Consider the following 14,030-nt stretch of genomic DNA (forward strand, 5'->3'; position numbering starts at 1 on the left):
GATGTTAATTATATTATTTTGAAGTTTCCTCAGAGTTGACAACTACCTTTCATATTAGTGCTTTTTTCAGATGTCTGTTCATATTTAAGACTGGTCAGGTAAAGCTCTTTTCACCTTAGTATTTCTTTTTCTTAGATTTAGTCATTTTTACCAGGGGAGAATTTTAGAAACATGGGAAATAAGCCCAGTTGCAATGTGTTGGGAAGTCTACAAAGAGAACCAGGAAGAGGCTTACCATTCCTTAATGTAGGTTTCACTTAACCCCTCAAATTTCAGTGACCGGCCTCATCCCCATCGTCAACTATTCCTGTTTCCTCAAGCTTAAAGGTTGGTGGTTTAGCCTCTGCAGGGCGCAGACCTTTTATTTTCTACTGGAGGAGGAGGTTAGTTACTTAGTTTCGAGGCTGGGAATAGGACACTGTTCCCTATGTAGATTTTTAAGAGATCTACCACATTTCTGATTACTCCAATTTCTTATCCACTGGAATTAATTTGCTTTATACTAATGTCCCCCGTTCAGACAATTAGGTTGATGCTTTCTTCATTTTGTTAAATTAGCTGTCACTCGCTTTCCCACTTTGTAAAATTTTGTTATTTATTTCCTGTTATCTTTGTTTTTGTGGGTTTATAGTTTTTTATTTCTTGGCTGTTGTTTTAGTGGAGTTTCAGGAAGAAGCACAGATACAAATATGTGTACTTAATCTATGTTTTTATCTATTTTATTTTATTTTTTTAAAATTTTGATTGTGATTTGGGTGAAGTCACTTTCCTCACAGTAGTTCACATACACTTTGTCTCATGACATTGACTACAATTTACCCAATGCAACAGCTCCCCTCCCATATCCTCTCCATAGTTATCTCTTTCCTGTGTCCTTCCCTCCCATGTACTCTTGCCCCCAAGCCGTCTCCCTGTGCATACACAGCCCTTCTAATCTCCCATGATTGATCTTTCCAAGAAGTGTATCTACCTAATGTAAATGTTCAGCTCATATGCCTGTCTTTTGTTTGGCTGAAAGCCACAGGAGTGGGTTCAATTCTAGACCTGAAGGGCAGCTAGGGGCCATTGTCTCAGTGGTTTCAACAGGCTCTATGAGACCAGCAGACATGGTCCTTTTTTATTTTTTTTAAATGATTTTGAGTTTTGTTCCACATTGTTCTCCCACTCTATCCAGGATCTCTGTAGGATCCCTTCGAGTGGTTGACAGTGGTAGCTGGGTACCATCTAGTTCTTCTGATCTCATAGTTGTATAGGCTGAGGATTGCATGGTATACAGTAGCTGTTTTTTTCCTGGATTTTTTATCATAAGTCTAAGAATGTCTTTATTCTGTGGGAAATTACTGTTATTTTCCAGTTGTAAAAATGAAAAAAATTAAAAGTGACTATAGATTACCAAAAGAAAAAAAAAAAATCAAATTCACTGCTCTGGACTCATTTCTGATTCATAGCGACCCCTCCCAGGGTTTCCGAGGGAAGGAGCTCTGGTGGCATAGTGCCTAAGGCATTTGACTGCTAACCAGAAGGCTAGTGGTTCAGACCCACCAGCCACTCCTCAGAAGGAAGGTTGGGCAATCTACTTCGTAGAGATATCACCTCGGAAACCCAAGGAGGGGTCGCTGTGAGTCGATCCAGCAGTGGGTTTGGTTTGGTTTGGTATCTCTAGGGAAGTAGATTGCCCAACCTTCTTTCCGTTTCCGGGTTTCCTGACTATCGATTGTTGTTGTCGTTGTTGTTGTTAATGTGCCGTAGAGTCAGCCCCGACTCATAGCGACCCCTCCTTGGGTTTGCCCAACCTTCCTTCCAAGTCTATAGATTAGTTACCTGTTATTTATTTGCTACCACAGAATAAATGGAGTATAAACATTGTATAAAAGCACCGAGGACAATAATTAATTATCTCAAATTCTTTTTAACCAGAGATCTCTTTTTATATTGTAAAATTGTGGTTAATGTGTAGTGTTTACCTTAAGGCATTTTGAAATAATTTTTTATATCATTAAACAATTATGTTCCCCATAAATTATCATAAGTGTGTGTCTTTGCATGGTAGTAGTTTTTCCTCACCTTCTTTATTGAGGTACAATTGACATACAATGCATGGTAGTTTTTAAAGAATTGTTAATGCATGTAGGAGCCCTGGTGACACAGTGCTTAAAGCTCTTGGCTGCTAACCAAAATGTTAATGGCTTGAATACATCAGCTACTCCATGGGAGAAAGATGTGGTATTCTGCTTCTGTAAAGATTTATAGCTATGGAAACCCTATGGGGCAGTTCTATTCTGTCCCATAGGGTTGCTATGAGTTGGAATAGACTTGATGGCAGTGGGTTTGGTTTGGGTTTGGATACAACATATACAGCATTGGCTGAAAACTACTTTTGTTAGTCTGCATTCTTTGGATTAAGCAAATAAGGGAATTCATTGACAGAGTTAACTAAAATGCCCTTGGGTAGCTGGTCTCAGGCACAGATATCATTGGGACTGTCCCTTCCTCTTTCATTTCTTGTATTGATTTCACTGTCTTCATGTGCTATTGTGAAGCTCCAGCCTTGCATATGCCCAGCCTAACGGAAAGATGAAATTTTCCATCCTAACAGTTAAACGATTCTAAAATTGAGTTACATTAGCTATGCTTCAGTTCATTTGCCCACCCCTGAACATTATAAATCAGAATGACCTTGGGGATATTTAGCTATGCATTTGTGCCACGTGGCCATACCTGGAGCCACGGATAAGTAGCTACACTCAAAATACATGGTGGTGCCTAAGGAAAATAAAGTGTTATTATTAGAAGAAGGAAGGATTAGGTTATTAGGCAGTAAAAAATAGTACTTGTCCTCTATACTTCCATTCCCCAACTATTCCTGCTAATGGAACAATTGCATTTTAAACCAATATGAGTGCACAGTAATGGCAGCAGAAAGGAACTTTTCATGTTACAAAGATAAAAGACAGACTGTGTATATGGGACAAGTGATTATATTAAGCAACCCACTGTGAAGGTAGAATACTTAATGATAAGTATTTCTCTAAATCTTCCCTCATTTGATTGTGTTTTGTCTTTCTCTAATTACTGCATACTTTTCTATTATTTTACTTATCAATTGGATTCATTTTCTAATTCTTTGTGGTTAATTAGATTTCTAACTCTTCAGGCATCCAAATCCAGAAGGCATCGTCAAGTCAAACTTGACTCTTCTGACTCTGATTCTGCATCTGGTCAAGGACAAATCAAACCAACTGAGAGAAAAATAAATAAGGAAGCACTGAGATCATCAGGAAGGAAGATGTCTGCCAAAAACAAAGGTAGCTTTATAAAGGCTTACTGAGAATCAAGGAGAATGGGTCTTACTTACAATCACCCCTCATCTTTGTTTTCTTACTGTAAATGGTTGGATACTTGTTTTACTGAGAACCTTATAAGAGTCACTATTACAAATAAATTCTCTTAGGTTCTTGGAATCTTACTGCTGAAAGGGACCCAGCAGTCATAGAAAATTCATTTCATAGTTGGTAAAATTAAGGCCAATAGATAGTGATGTAGATAAACAAAGATTTAGTCTAGATTTATACAGTGTATACTTTATTAGTCAATTTTGTTTGTAAATTAAACGTACGTGGAGAGTAAGATGATAAATAGTAAATTTTAGCTTTACTAATTCAGCTGTATATGCTTATCTTTTGAACTAGTGTAAAATTACTTTGGGCGTTTGATTTATAAACTAATGACTATCTTTTAATAGTTTTTTTTTTTTTTTAATTACACAAAAATATATATTCGTCATAAAGTTGAAATATGATTAAATATTTAATACCTAATACATAACATGGGAGCTCTGGTAGCATGGTGCCTGAGGCACTTGACTCTTAACAGGAGGCTGGCAGTTCAAATCCACCAGCTACTCCTCGGAAGGAAGTTTGGGCAATCTACTTCTGTAGTGATACCACTTCGGAAACCCAAGGAGGGGTCGCTATGAGTCGCGTCCAACTTGATGGCACATAACAACAGCAACCCAACAATATATAACACACTCCTGTCTGGCACAGGTGTATGTTTTTATTGTTGATAGGTGTTTTGAGTTGGCTCTGACTTATAGGTACCCTGTGTACAACAGAAGGAAACACTTGCCTGGTCCTGTGCCATCCTCACAATCTTTGCTATGCTTGAACCCATCATTGCAGCCACTGTGTCAGTCCGTCTTATTGATGGTCTTCCCCTTTTTTGCTGACCTACTTTTCCAAGCATGATATCCTTCTCCAGTGAATGGACAAATGACCAGCATTCCTAGGTGGGAAGAGGTTGGGCCTTTCTCACTTTCAGGGAGCATTCCATCTACATTTCTTCCAGGACAGATTTGTTCGTCTTCTAGCAGTCCCTGGTATTTTCAGTATTTGCCAACACTGCGGGAGTATATGACAGTCAATAATGGCTTTTCAACATGATTTTCCCCCTTTAATGAGGCAGTGGTGGGAGAATTGAAGCTAAATACCTTTAATATATCCTAGGTATTGATTAAATGCCTTAATAGTTGCTTGAAGTGCACGGAGAATTCGGAGGAAGTATCGTATTTTAAGAGTGATCAAAAAATAATTCAGGCGAGTTTTCTAATTCTTTTCATAAAGCTAGCCTGACATCCTTAGTGAAATCATTAGACCAATTTCACTTACAAATATTACTGAAAACATCCTGAATCATATGTATCAAAAAGAAGCCCAGATACAAAACACCTTGATCGTTTTTATCTAGAATGTAAGAATGGTGCAATTATTAAGACTCTCTTCATATAATTTACCATATAAATGAGTAAGAAGGGAGGATGTGCGTTCATTGCAATAGTTAGCAAAAAAGACATTTGATAAAAATCTAGCATTTCCTTCACTAGCCACACTATATTACTTAATGTTGTTGTTAGGTGCCGTTGAGCTCAGACTTGAACAAGAGAGTGTGGCAGAATCCACACCTGAGTTAACTGCTGCACTGTGCTGCCTCTCAGGAAACTGGAAATGTAGATCTGGAGCTTAAATTAGACATGTGCTTACTTTTATTCTTAATCGACTTCTAGATGCATGTCTAGCAATCCTGTTTTGAGAATGAGCAATGGTCTGTTACATCCCACATGATCATTATGTCCCATATGATCAGTGTTGTGCAGAGTAAAACTAGCTATCTGACACTCTCTGGGAATTAGTTTTGTGGGTAACTGACATTAATAATTAAAATGCCAAAACTTTTCTTTTAAAAAATTTAATTATTCTGGTTGATATCATTCTAAAATATGTTGTATGCTTATTTGCAGGATTTCTGTTTTCTGCAATGTGCATTTATCATTTTTATAATTAGGAAAATACTTAATATATTTCATGTGCTCCCATTTTCTCAGTCACTGTAATTTGATTTTCTCATGATGATTCAAGGATATCATCATGGGCATATTATTTTCATGTGTGTTATGATACAATGATAATATCAGACAAGTGGTGGGGGATAGTTTCTCTTGATAATAAATGGCTTCATGCTGGAGTACTTTGATTGTTCTTATGGCTTTTTAAAATCCAATAGTTTTCTGTATCATTTGCTGTTTAGTGGTTGTCTTCTTTCTGTCCTCAGTATACAGACTTTGTAACAATATTTTGTCCTTTTCCTGCTTCTAACCTGTAATAGTCTAGGAAACTGGTCGGTCATTAATGTCAGTTTTATGTACAGTAAATATAGCTGAGTTCTGGATAAAAGCTTAAACACACCTGTGATCAGATTTCACAAGCTTTATTTAATATGTGGACTTTGAGATATAAACATTCCGAAGTTTTATGCTTTCATTGTTCCTCACTGCATTCTAGATGGGTGAGACATTGTATTTGGTTTTAAAAGCTATTGAAGAACTTTTTTTTTTCTTTTAAGTTAATATTTTTAATCTTTTATGTTAATTTAACATAGCGTTTTGGTTACCTAGTGCCCCTCTGACAGGAATATACCACAAATGGGATGGCTGTAACAAACAGGAGTTTAGTTTATTTTCTTTACAGTTTAGTTTATTCTCTTTACAGTTTTTGGAGGCTAGAAGTCTGAGTTCCAAGTGCCAGCCTCTAGGGTCTGGGTGAAAGCCCCTCGACTTTGGGCTTCAGCTCTGCCTCTTGCTCCCCAGCCCACTGAAGCTAGAGGCATCTCTTCACTCAGGCAGCTACTGGCTGCTGAGGCTGACAAGTCCAAAGTCAGCAAATAAAATGGCACAGTTCCGACGTTACCAAACCAAAATCATGACAGGCCACTGATTCAAGTCCACTGAAAAGTCCCAATATCGGCAGAACATGGCAGGCTGCTGAACCATGACTCGGCTACACGCAGGGTTCAAGCATGCCATAAGCTAGAGACCATTCCCATAGCTGCTGCTTATATACGGGAAGCAGACCACATCCCTAAAGCAGCTGCTTAGGTGTGGTAGATCCTACCATGGAGTTGATTGCCAGTCTCACCATGGGAAATAACTACTACCAGCTGCCTAGCCACTCAGCCAGGCCCAGCCAAGTTGACACACAACCTTAACTACCACACATAGAAGTAGAATATAATATAGAAAGAGATATTCTAGAGAAATAGATCCATAATCTATAGTTAATCATCATGAAGCCTTGTTTCTGATGTCAGTTTTTAACTCAGAAATCTTTCTCTTGATGTTAGATAGATTCTGTTAGGTTGGAGATGGAGGGTTAAAAAATCATTAATAATTGATGGGAATGGACATGACTAAAAGACTGTGAAGAACAATATTAGTAATTTGGGATAGATAGTACTGATTATAATTTTGTGAGCAACAAAAAAAATGTATAGTTTCAAAGTCTAAAAAAAAGACACGATTAAGTATAGAAAAATTTTAAAGATTACTTTCATCTTAGAGATTGAGAAAATATCATTGTATTTAATATTTAGGATTTACAAGTAAAGGTCAAATCATATTTTAATGACTTAACAGGAAAATAACATTATTTATTGTATTAATTGTGTTTAAATTAGAACCTATTGCTACAGTTTACTCAGCTTCATCTTAGTGTACACTATTCATTCCATAAAGTCTGTGCCTCATGAAGATCTCAGTGTATCTCTGTTCAGAGCAGAAAGTGTAGACTCATTTTCACTTAATTTGTTTCCTCCTGTGCTGACAGGTACTTACTAATACATCATTTCTGTGCACTATTGTGTTAATAGTTGAGACCATATGCGAAGTACTTTTCCAAGTGTGTTGAGGGTACATCAAGTAAACAAACCAAAATCTATTCTTGTGAATCTTGTGGGAAGATATACTGTATAGAAACAAATTAATACATAGCATATCAGATGAACAGTGTTGTGGAGAAGAATTGTTGTTGTTGTTCCAGAGAGTTGTGCCCTTTATACAATAGAAGGAAACACAGCCTGTCTTGCACCATCCTCGCAGTTGTTGCTGTGTTTGAGCTCTTTGTTGCAGTCACTGTGTCAATCTGTCTCATTGAGGGCCTTCCTCTTTTTCATTGATCCTCTACTTTACCAAGTATGTTGTCCTTCTTCAGGGACTGGTCCCTCCTGATAATGTCCAAAGTACATGAGAAGAGGTCTCGCCATCCTCGCTTCTAAGGAGCTTTCTGACTGTACTTCTTCCAAGACAGGTTGGTTAGTTCTTCTGGCAGTTAATTATATATTTAATATTCTTCACTACCATCATAATTCAAAGGCATCAATTCTTCGGTCTTTCTTACTCATTATCCTGCTTTCGCATGCATCGGAGTCAATTGAAAATGCCATTGCTTGTATCAGGCTCACCTTAGTCGTCAAAGTGACTTTTTAACACTTTAAAGAGATCTTTTGCAGCGCATTTACCCATTGTGGTATATAATTTCATTTCTTGACTGCTGCTTCTGTAGGCATTGATTGTGGATCCAAGTAAAATGAAATCCTTGACAACTTTGATTTTTTTCTTCATTTATCATGATGTTGCTAATTGGTCCAGTTGTGAGGATTTTTGTTTTATGTTGAGGTGTAATCCATACTGAAGGCTATATCGTCTTTGACCTTCATCTGTAATTGCTTCAAGTCATCTTCACTTTCAGCAAGCAAGGTTGTGTCATCTGCATATCACAGGTTGTTAATGAGTCTTCCTCCAATGCTGATGGTGTATTCTTCTTCAGACAGTCCAGCTTCTCAGATTATTTGCTCAACATACAGATTGAATAAGTATAGTGAAAGGAAACAACCCTGACACCCACTTTTCCTGATTTTAAACCATGCAGTATCCCGTTGTTCTGTTCAAATGACAGCCTCTTGGTCTACGTACAGGTTCCACATGAGCACAGTTAAGTGTTCTGGAATTCCCATTCTTTGCAATGTTACCCATAATTTGTTGTGAGCAGCATAAAGGATAAAGAGGGACTGTGTGTGAGAGAGATTGCAATTGGGACATGGAAACTGGGTGATAAATAGTATCTCATGTTATAATGGTATTTGGTAAAATTGATTAGTATATTTCTTTAGGCATCAGAAGATTGATGTAGAAAATCTCCAGTATTTTTGGAAGTGTAAAGTCAGTAGGAAATTACGATTAGAGAAATATACCTTGTAGAATATACCTGGTGACAAGAGAAGGTATGTCTGCATTTAGAAACAATGTTGTTACTTTTAAAATTATATTTGTGATTAATTAGTTCAGTAATGGTGCATTAAACCATTACTCTTCCCTGATGTCTGCAGATACATGATAGAAATTGTAATAAGGTAATTGTGTTTGGCTAATTTTGTTTTTTCCCTTTTCTTCCTTTTTCTTCACTTTAGTAGGAAAAGTAGAAACTAAAATTTTCAAGCACAGATACAAATATATGAATACTTTTAAAAAAAGATATATATTCTAGAATGTATAGTCCTGTTTGCCATTTACAATTTCAGTGTTTAGTGTAAATATCTAATTTTTATGTTACAATAATGACTTTTTTTTATTTATATAAAAACTTTTCTCAAAGTTTAATAGTCTCATTTTCAAATTAAATGATTATCCAAATATTTCCAGGTGACATGCAGAATGTAAATAAGGAAGATAAAGCTTTAAGTCTGAGTATGCCTATAATTACAGAAGAGGAGGAAGAACAGAATCAAACTTTTAGTAAAACAGGTATAGATGGAATTTTGTCAAATACTGAAGGAAACATGGTTTAGATCCTTTAAAAAGCATAACAGTTGACTGTGTATTTTTTGATGCTTTATATTTGGCACATTAGAGAATAAGACATTGTTAAAAAAAAATCCCTATTTCAAATGTTAATCAGTATAAAATTTTTACCTCTGAAATGTTTGTAATAAATAGTGGCATATTGCATAACATGAATTAAAATAGTTATACTTTTAATATTGTAGTTTTAATGATTTTTAGTAGTTATTAAACAAGGATCCCTGGTGGGGTAGTGGCTAAAGCACTTGGCTGTTAACCAGAAGGTTGACAGTTCAAATTCACCAGCTGCTGTGCAGTAGAAATGTGTGGCAGTCTGCTGCCATAAAAATTTGCAGCCTTGGAAACCCTATGGACAAATCTCCTCTGTTTTATAGGGTCGCTATGAGTCAGAGTTGACTCAAAGGCAAAGCTCCCCCACCCCCACCTTATTAACACTTTATTTCCTGTAATAATAATTACACTATTACAGAGAATAGGTTACATTAGCAGGGCAGGTTTGATGATTTGGAGTCTAGCAATAATAATGAATATAATTTGTATTAAGTATAATGCCCGAGTATTCTTTCATTTTGTTTATTCAACAAGCTTTTACTGAGTGGGTACTGTGTATCAGGCATTTAGCTAGGCACAGAGCTATAAAGATATATACTGTACTTGTTTTGATCAGAGTTGTCTTAGATATGAGCACAGTGCTGGGCGTGTAGTGGACCTAAGTAAATATTTGTTGAATTAATCAGGGCATATTATGTACCCAAGGACCTTGTAATTCACTGTAAGAGAAGAATGACACCATACACAGTGGTAAAAAGAAACAGGGCCCTACTGAAGCATAGGAATTGAGACAAAGAACAGATCATTAAAAGGGAGTACTTGTTTCTTCAGAAATACGAGCGTTTCTGGGGTTTGCTTTTGTCAGCATAAGGGTTCTTTATAGTCTTATGGTGAGTTTTACACTGTAGACTTGCCCTCATAAAAACCAAACCAAACTCACTGCCATAGAGTCAATTCTGACTCATAGTGACCCCAGTTGGTTTTCTGAAGCTGTAAATCTTTACGAAAGTAGATTGCCCTGTCTTCCTTCTGCAGAGCAGCTAGTGGGTTTGAACCACTGACCCTCCCGTTAGCAGCCAAATGCCTTATCCACTATACTACCAGAGTACCTTTGTTTTGCCCTAGCCTTGATTAAAGGCTTTTGTGTGTGTGTGTGTGAATAAACAATTAAACACGTATGTATAACCTTCACGGCTACCTGGTAAGTCACATTCCAAATATCTGTCAGCATGTGATTTTGTAAAATTTGATTTTCATTTGTATCATAATTATATATACGTGTGCTGCTGTTGGATCCGACTCATAGCGACCCCTCCTTGGGTTTCCGAGGCAGTATCACTACAGAAGTAGATTGACCACCTGTCCTTCTGAGGAGTGGCTGGTGGGTTTGAACCGCCAACCTTCTGGTCAGCATATTTCTACATTGTTCATTACTGGAAATGCAGTTTTCTGCTACTGACTTCTGTTTCTTATTCCCCAGAGACAACCACTTTTAACTGATTACTGACTGTTTTGGTAGTTACTTCCATGTCTGTGAATAACATGTTTATATTGTTTCAGATTTCAGTTCAGATTATTCATAATTCTTTCTATTTCAATTCAGTGAACTCTTACTTCCCTCTTTTCTGAAGAGGGTGAGGATTTAGCTTTTTTTTTTTGTATATTCTTTACTTCCCACCTCCAAGTACATACATATTTCCCACCCCCAACCTTCCCAGTATACTTATTTTAGTTACATTAGTGGTCAGCACTTACAGAACACTACTGACAGCAGGTCCATGTAGTATACTTTAATTCATGCTTTTATCTGCACACTTATTATTTTCCATGGAGAATCAATAACTTATTTTGCTTTTTTAATTGTTTTCCTTTCTATGTATTTATCACTAGTTTATCTTTGGTTGTATAAATCTACTCATAGCACATTCAGGCACATTAGATACTCTGTCAATTTCTTCTTCTGAAAGTCTCTCCCAGGCCTCTGACCTGCTTTGATTTGGACCATCTGTTCTCTTGGTCTGCTGCGTTCTTTATCCTGGTTGCATCTGTCTTCTAGGAATCTCTTTTCTTTTTCTTCTTAATTTTTTCCTTATTTTTTCTTTTTCCTGCCATTCCTCTTTTGGTTTTCATTGGTAAGTAGTCTTTCTTTTTTTTTTTTTTTCCTTCACATTTCCTCCTTTTTTTATGTGTTTGTCTCTTCTTCTTCTTTTTTTTTTCTTTTAATGTTTAATAATTTGTAGATTCACAGCTGTTTGTACATGGACACTTACTTGAGTGTTGGCTATGGCAGTTGCTGTGGTAGCCAGAAAGATGTACAGTATTAGTGTTTTGGATTACATTTTCAGACTAAAGTAAATGAAATAGAAATCTTAGCCATTTAGTTTATCTTTCTTAATGCTGGCCTAGAACCTTTCATATTTGAAACACTGGACCCATGATAATTATATGAAACAACTTCAAAGTAGCTTATTAAGTAGGATTTAGGTTGACTAAGATTCGCATTGGCAAGTTTTAAACTTTAATCTCATTTTGAAGGAAAAATTCATGGATATGGTCATGTTTAAGATTTCTTGTTGGATCTTTGCTGTGAGGGCATTTTTACTGTGTATCACCAGTTAAATGTCTATGTAGCTTAAATGTGTATTATCAATTAAGTACTATTTTTTGGACCTAACGAACTTCTAAATTTTTTATCTTTAGAGTTCACTGGACCTAAGAGGAAAAGAACATACTGAATAAAGAACCTGGCATAAAGTTGTTAATTTTGAGCTTTCTGACAAAAGGAAATAAGTGTATCTGATGTATTGGATGGGAAGACTGCCAGTATTAAAAATATTCTTCTGGGAACTGTGGGTGGTTTCTTTGAAATGGTAATATCTTAACAAAGTTTTAGAATAAGAGCACAAAAAAATTAGAGTAAAAGTTTACTCTGAAATTTAATTTTAACATTTTCTTTTACAAAACCTACATAAATAGAAATAATACTTGGACTTGGAATGTAATAGAAAAAGTCCTGTTAATTGTAGACTGTTACTATTTGCTATAACTTTTTGTGATATTTTACTGTCTTAGTACAGTTTGTTTATATTATCTATGCCATTTAAAATCTTTTGACTTGAAATATTGTTATTAATGTAAGTAGCTTATTTTTTTGTATGTATAATTTGATAATGGATTTGTTCATGATGTATATTTGCTATTTTGGATATTGTGGGGTCAAGTGCAATAAAGCTTTTGCCTTATTTGCTATATTTTACTTACATTGAAAGTTACATGACCAATAGATTATTTAATACTTTACGAAGTTCATAACTCATTTCTGTTTCTGTAATCAAATGAATATTCATTAGTGCTTGTTTCAAAACTCCTTTTGGTCTAATATATATGTATGTGAGCCAGTATATGTGTATATGTAGATATATTTATGTGTGCATAATACATATAATGTACACATATATTATTATATGATTAAATAGTACATTGTTTATAATATTTAAATGCAGATTGTTTCTCATACAACTTTTTAGAGCTTTATTAAATACTAAAATGTGCTTATAGAACAAAATAGTACTCAGAAAAAAATTCTGTTGCTTCATGAATATCACTTTCTATTTCTAATGCTAGGCATTTAAAAAGCATTTGATTGAATTGTGTTGTCTGAATTTTTGCCAATAGCGTACATCTTCTCCGTAGCTTGTAGTTGGCTCAATCTATCATGCAGTTCATTATACTCAATGTTGTTTTCCACCACTGTATTATCCAGGAATTTATTATCTGGGCTGAAGACTAAATCCAAATCTACAAATGTCCTGTGAATGAAAATGTGTGATATATACTTGTAAGTGTTTATGTACGTGTATGTTTGTATGTGTATAAGGAGCTCTGGTGGTATAGTGGATAAGGCATTTGGCTGCTAACCAGAAGGTCAGTGGTTCAAACTCACCGGCCACTCTGTGGAAGGAAGATGGGCCATTCTACTTCCGTAAAGATTAACAGCCTTGGAAACTCAGTGGGGGTTGCTATGAGTCAGGATTGACTTAATGGCAGTGAGTTTGGTTTGAGTATACATATATAGTCTTCTAAACTCAATATACAAACTGAATCAAATTTTCGTTTATTAGGGTCCACACTAGGAGCTTTGGCACTTTACTGCTTACCAGAAGGCTGGCAGTTCAAATCCACTGGCTACTCCTCGGAAGAAAGACAGGGCAATCTACTTCCGTAGTGATACTGCCTCAGAAACCCAAGGAGGGGTCGCTATGAGTCGGGTCCGACTTGATGGTACATAACAACAACAGGGTCCATACTATCAAATAAGCTACTAAAAGCAGTTATTTCCTTTGACTAACGTTGAATGTTTTTGCTAATAGAGTAGTTTTCATATTATGGATGCTGGATGCTTGGATTTAAATACTCTTAAGGTTGAGATGCTTGGAAATGTGGATTCATTATTGGCCATTTTTGTATCAGATTAATTTACACAGTCTGCCTGATAAATTTACAAACATTGTAGAGCTAACACCATGTTTTCACAACAGTATTTATAAAGTACATGGTATCATTTCACTTGTAAAATGAAATTGTACCTCTGAATGGTAAGTAACATGTTTAAATTCTCAAAGTTAGTAAATTGTGCATCTGGGATACAGATTCAGAGATCTGGTATATAATCCAGGAGCTCTGGTGGCTTAGTGCCTAAGGCATTTGACTGCTAACCAGAAGACTGGCGGTTCAAACCCACCAGCCCACTCCTTGGAAGGAAGATTGGGCAATCTACTTTTGTAGTGATGTT

The 14,030-nt window shown here is 36.0% G+C and overlaps 1 protein-coding gene across 1 annotated transcript in view; it reads left to right on the plus strand.

The window, feature by feature from the left end:
• Positions 1-11,973, plus strand: part of SNAPC1 (small nuclear RNA activating complex polypeptide 1) — a 31,672-nt gene extending 19,699 nt beyond the window's left edge. The window contains exons 8-10 of the mRNA XM_007949090.2: positions 3,155-3,305; positions 9,029-9,130; positions 11,939-11,973. Coding sequence (XP_007947281.1) covers positions 3,155-3,305; positions 9,029-9,130; positions 11,939-11,973 — 288 coding nt within the window. The remainder of the gene's footprint in view (positions 1-3,154; positions 3,306-9,028; positions 9,131-11,938) is intronic.
• The last annotated feature ends 2,057 nt before the right edge of the window (positions 11,974-14,030 follow it).

This window comes from Orycteropus afer, unplaced genomic scaffold, assembly GCF_000298275.1.
Source record: "Orycteropus afer afer isolate SDZICR_OR568_19922 unplaced genomic scaffold, OryAfe1.0 scaffold00237, whole genome shotgun sequence".
Taxonomy (NCBI): domain Eukaryota; kingdom Metazoa; phylum Chordata; class Mammalia; order Tubulidentata; family Orycteropodidae; genus Orycteropus; species Orycteropus afer.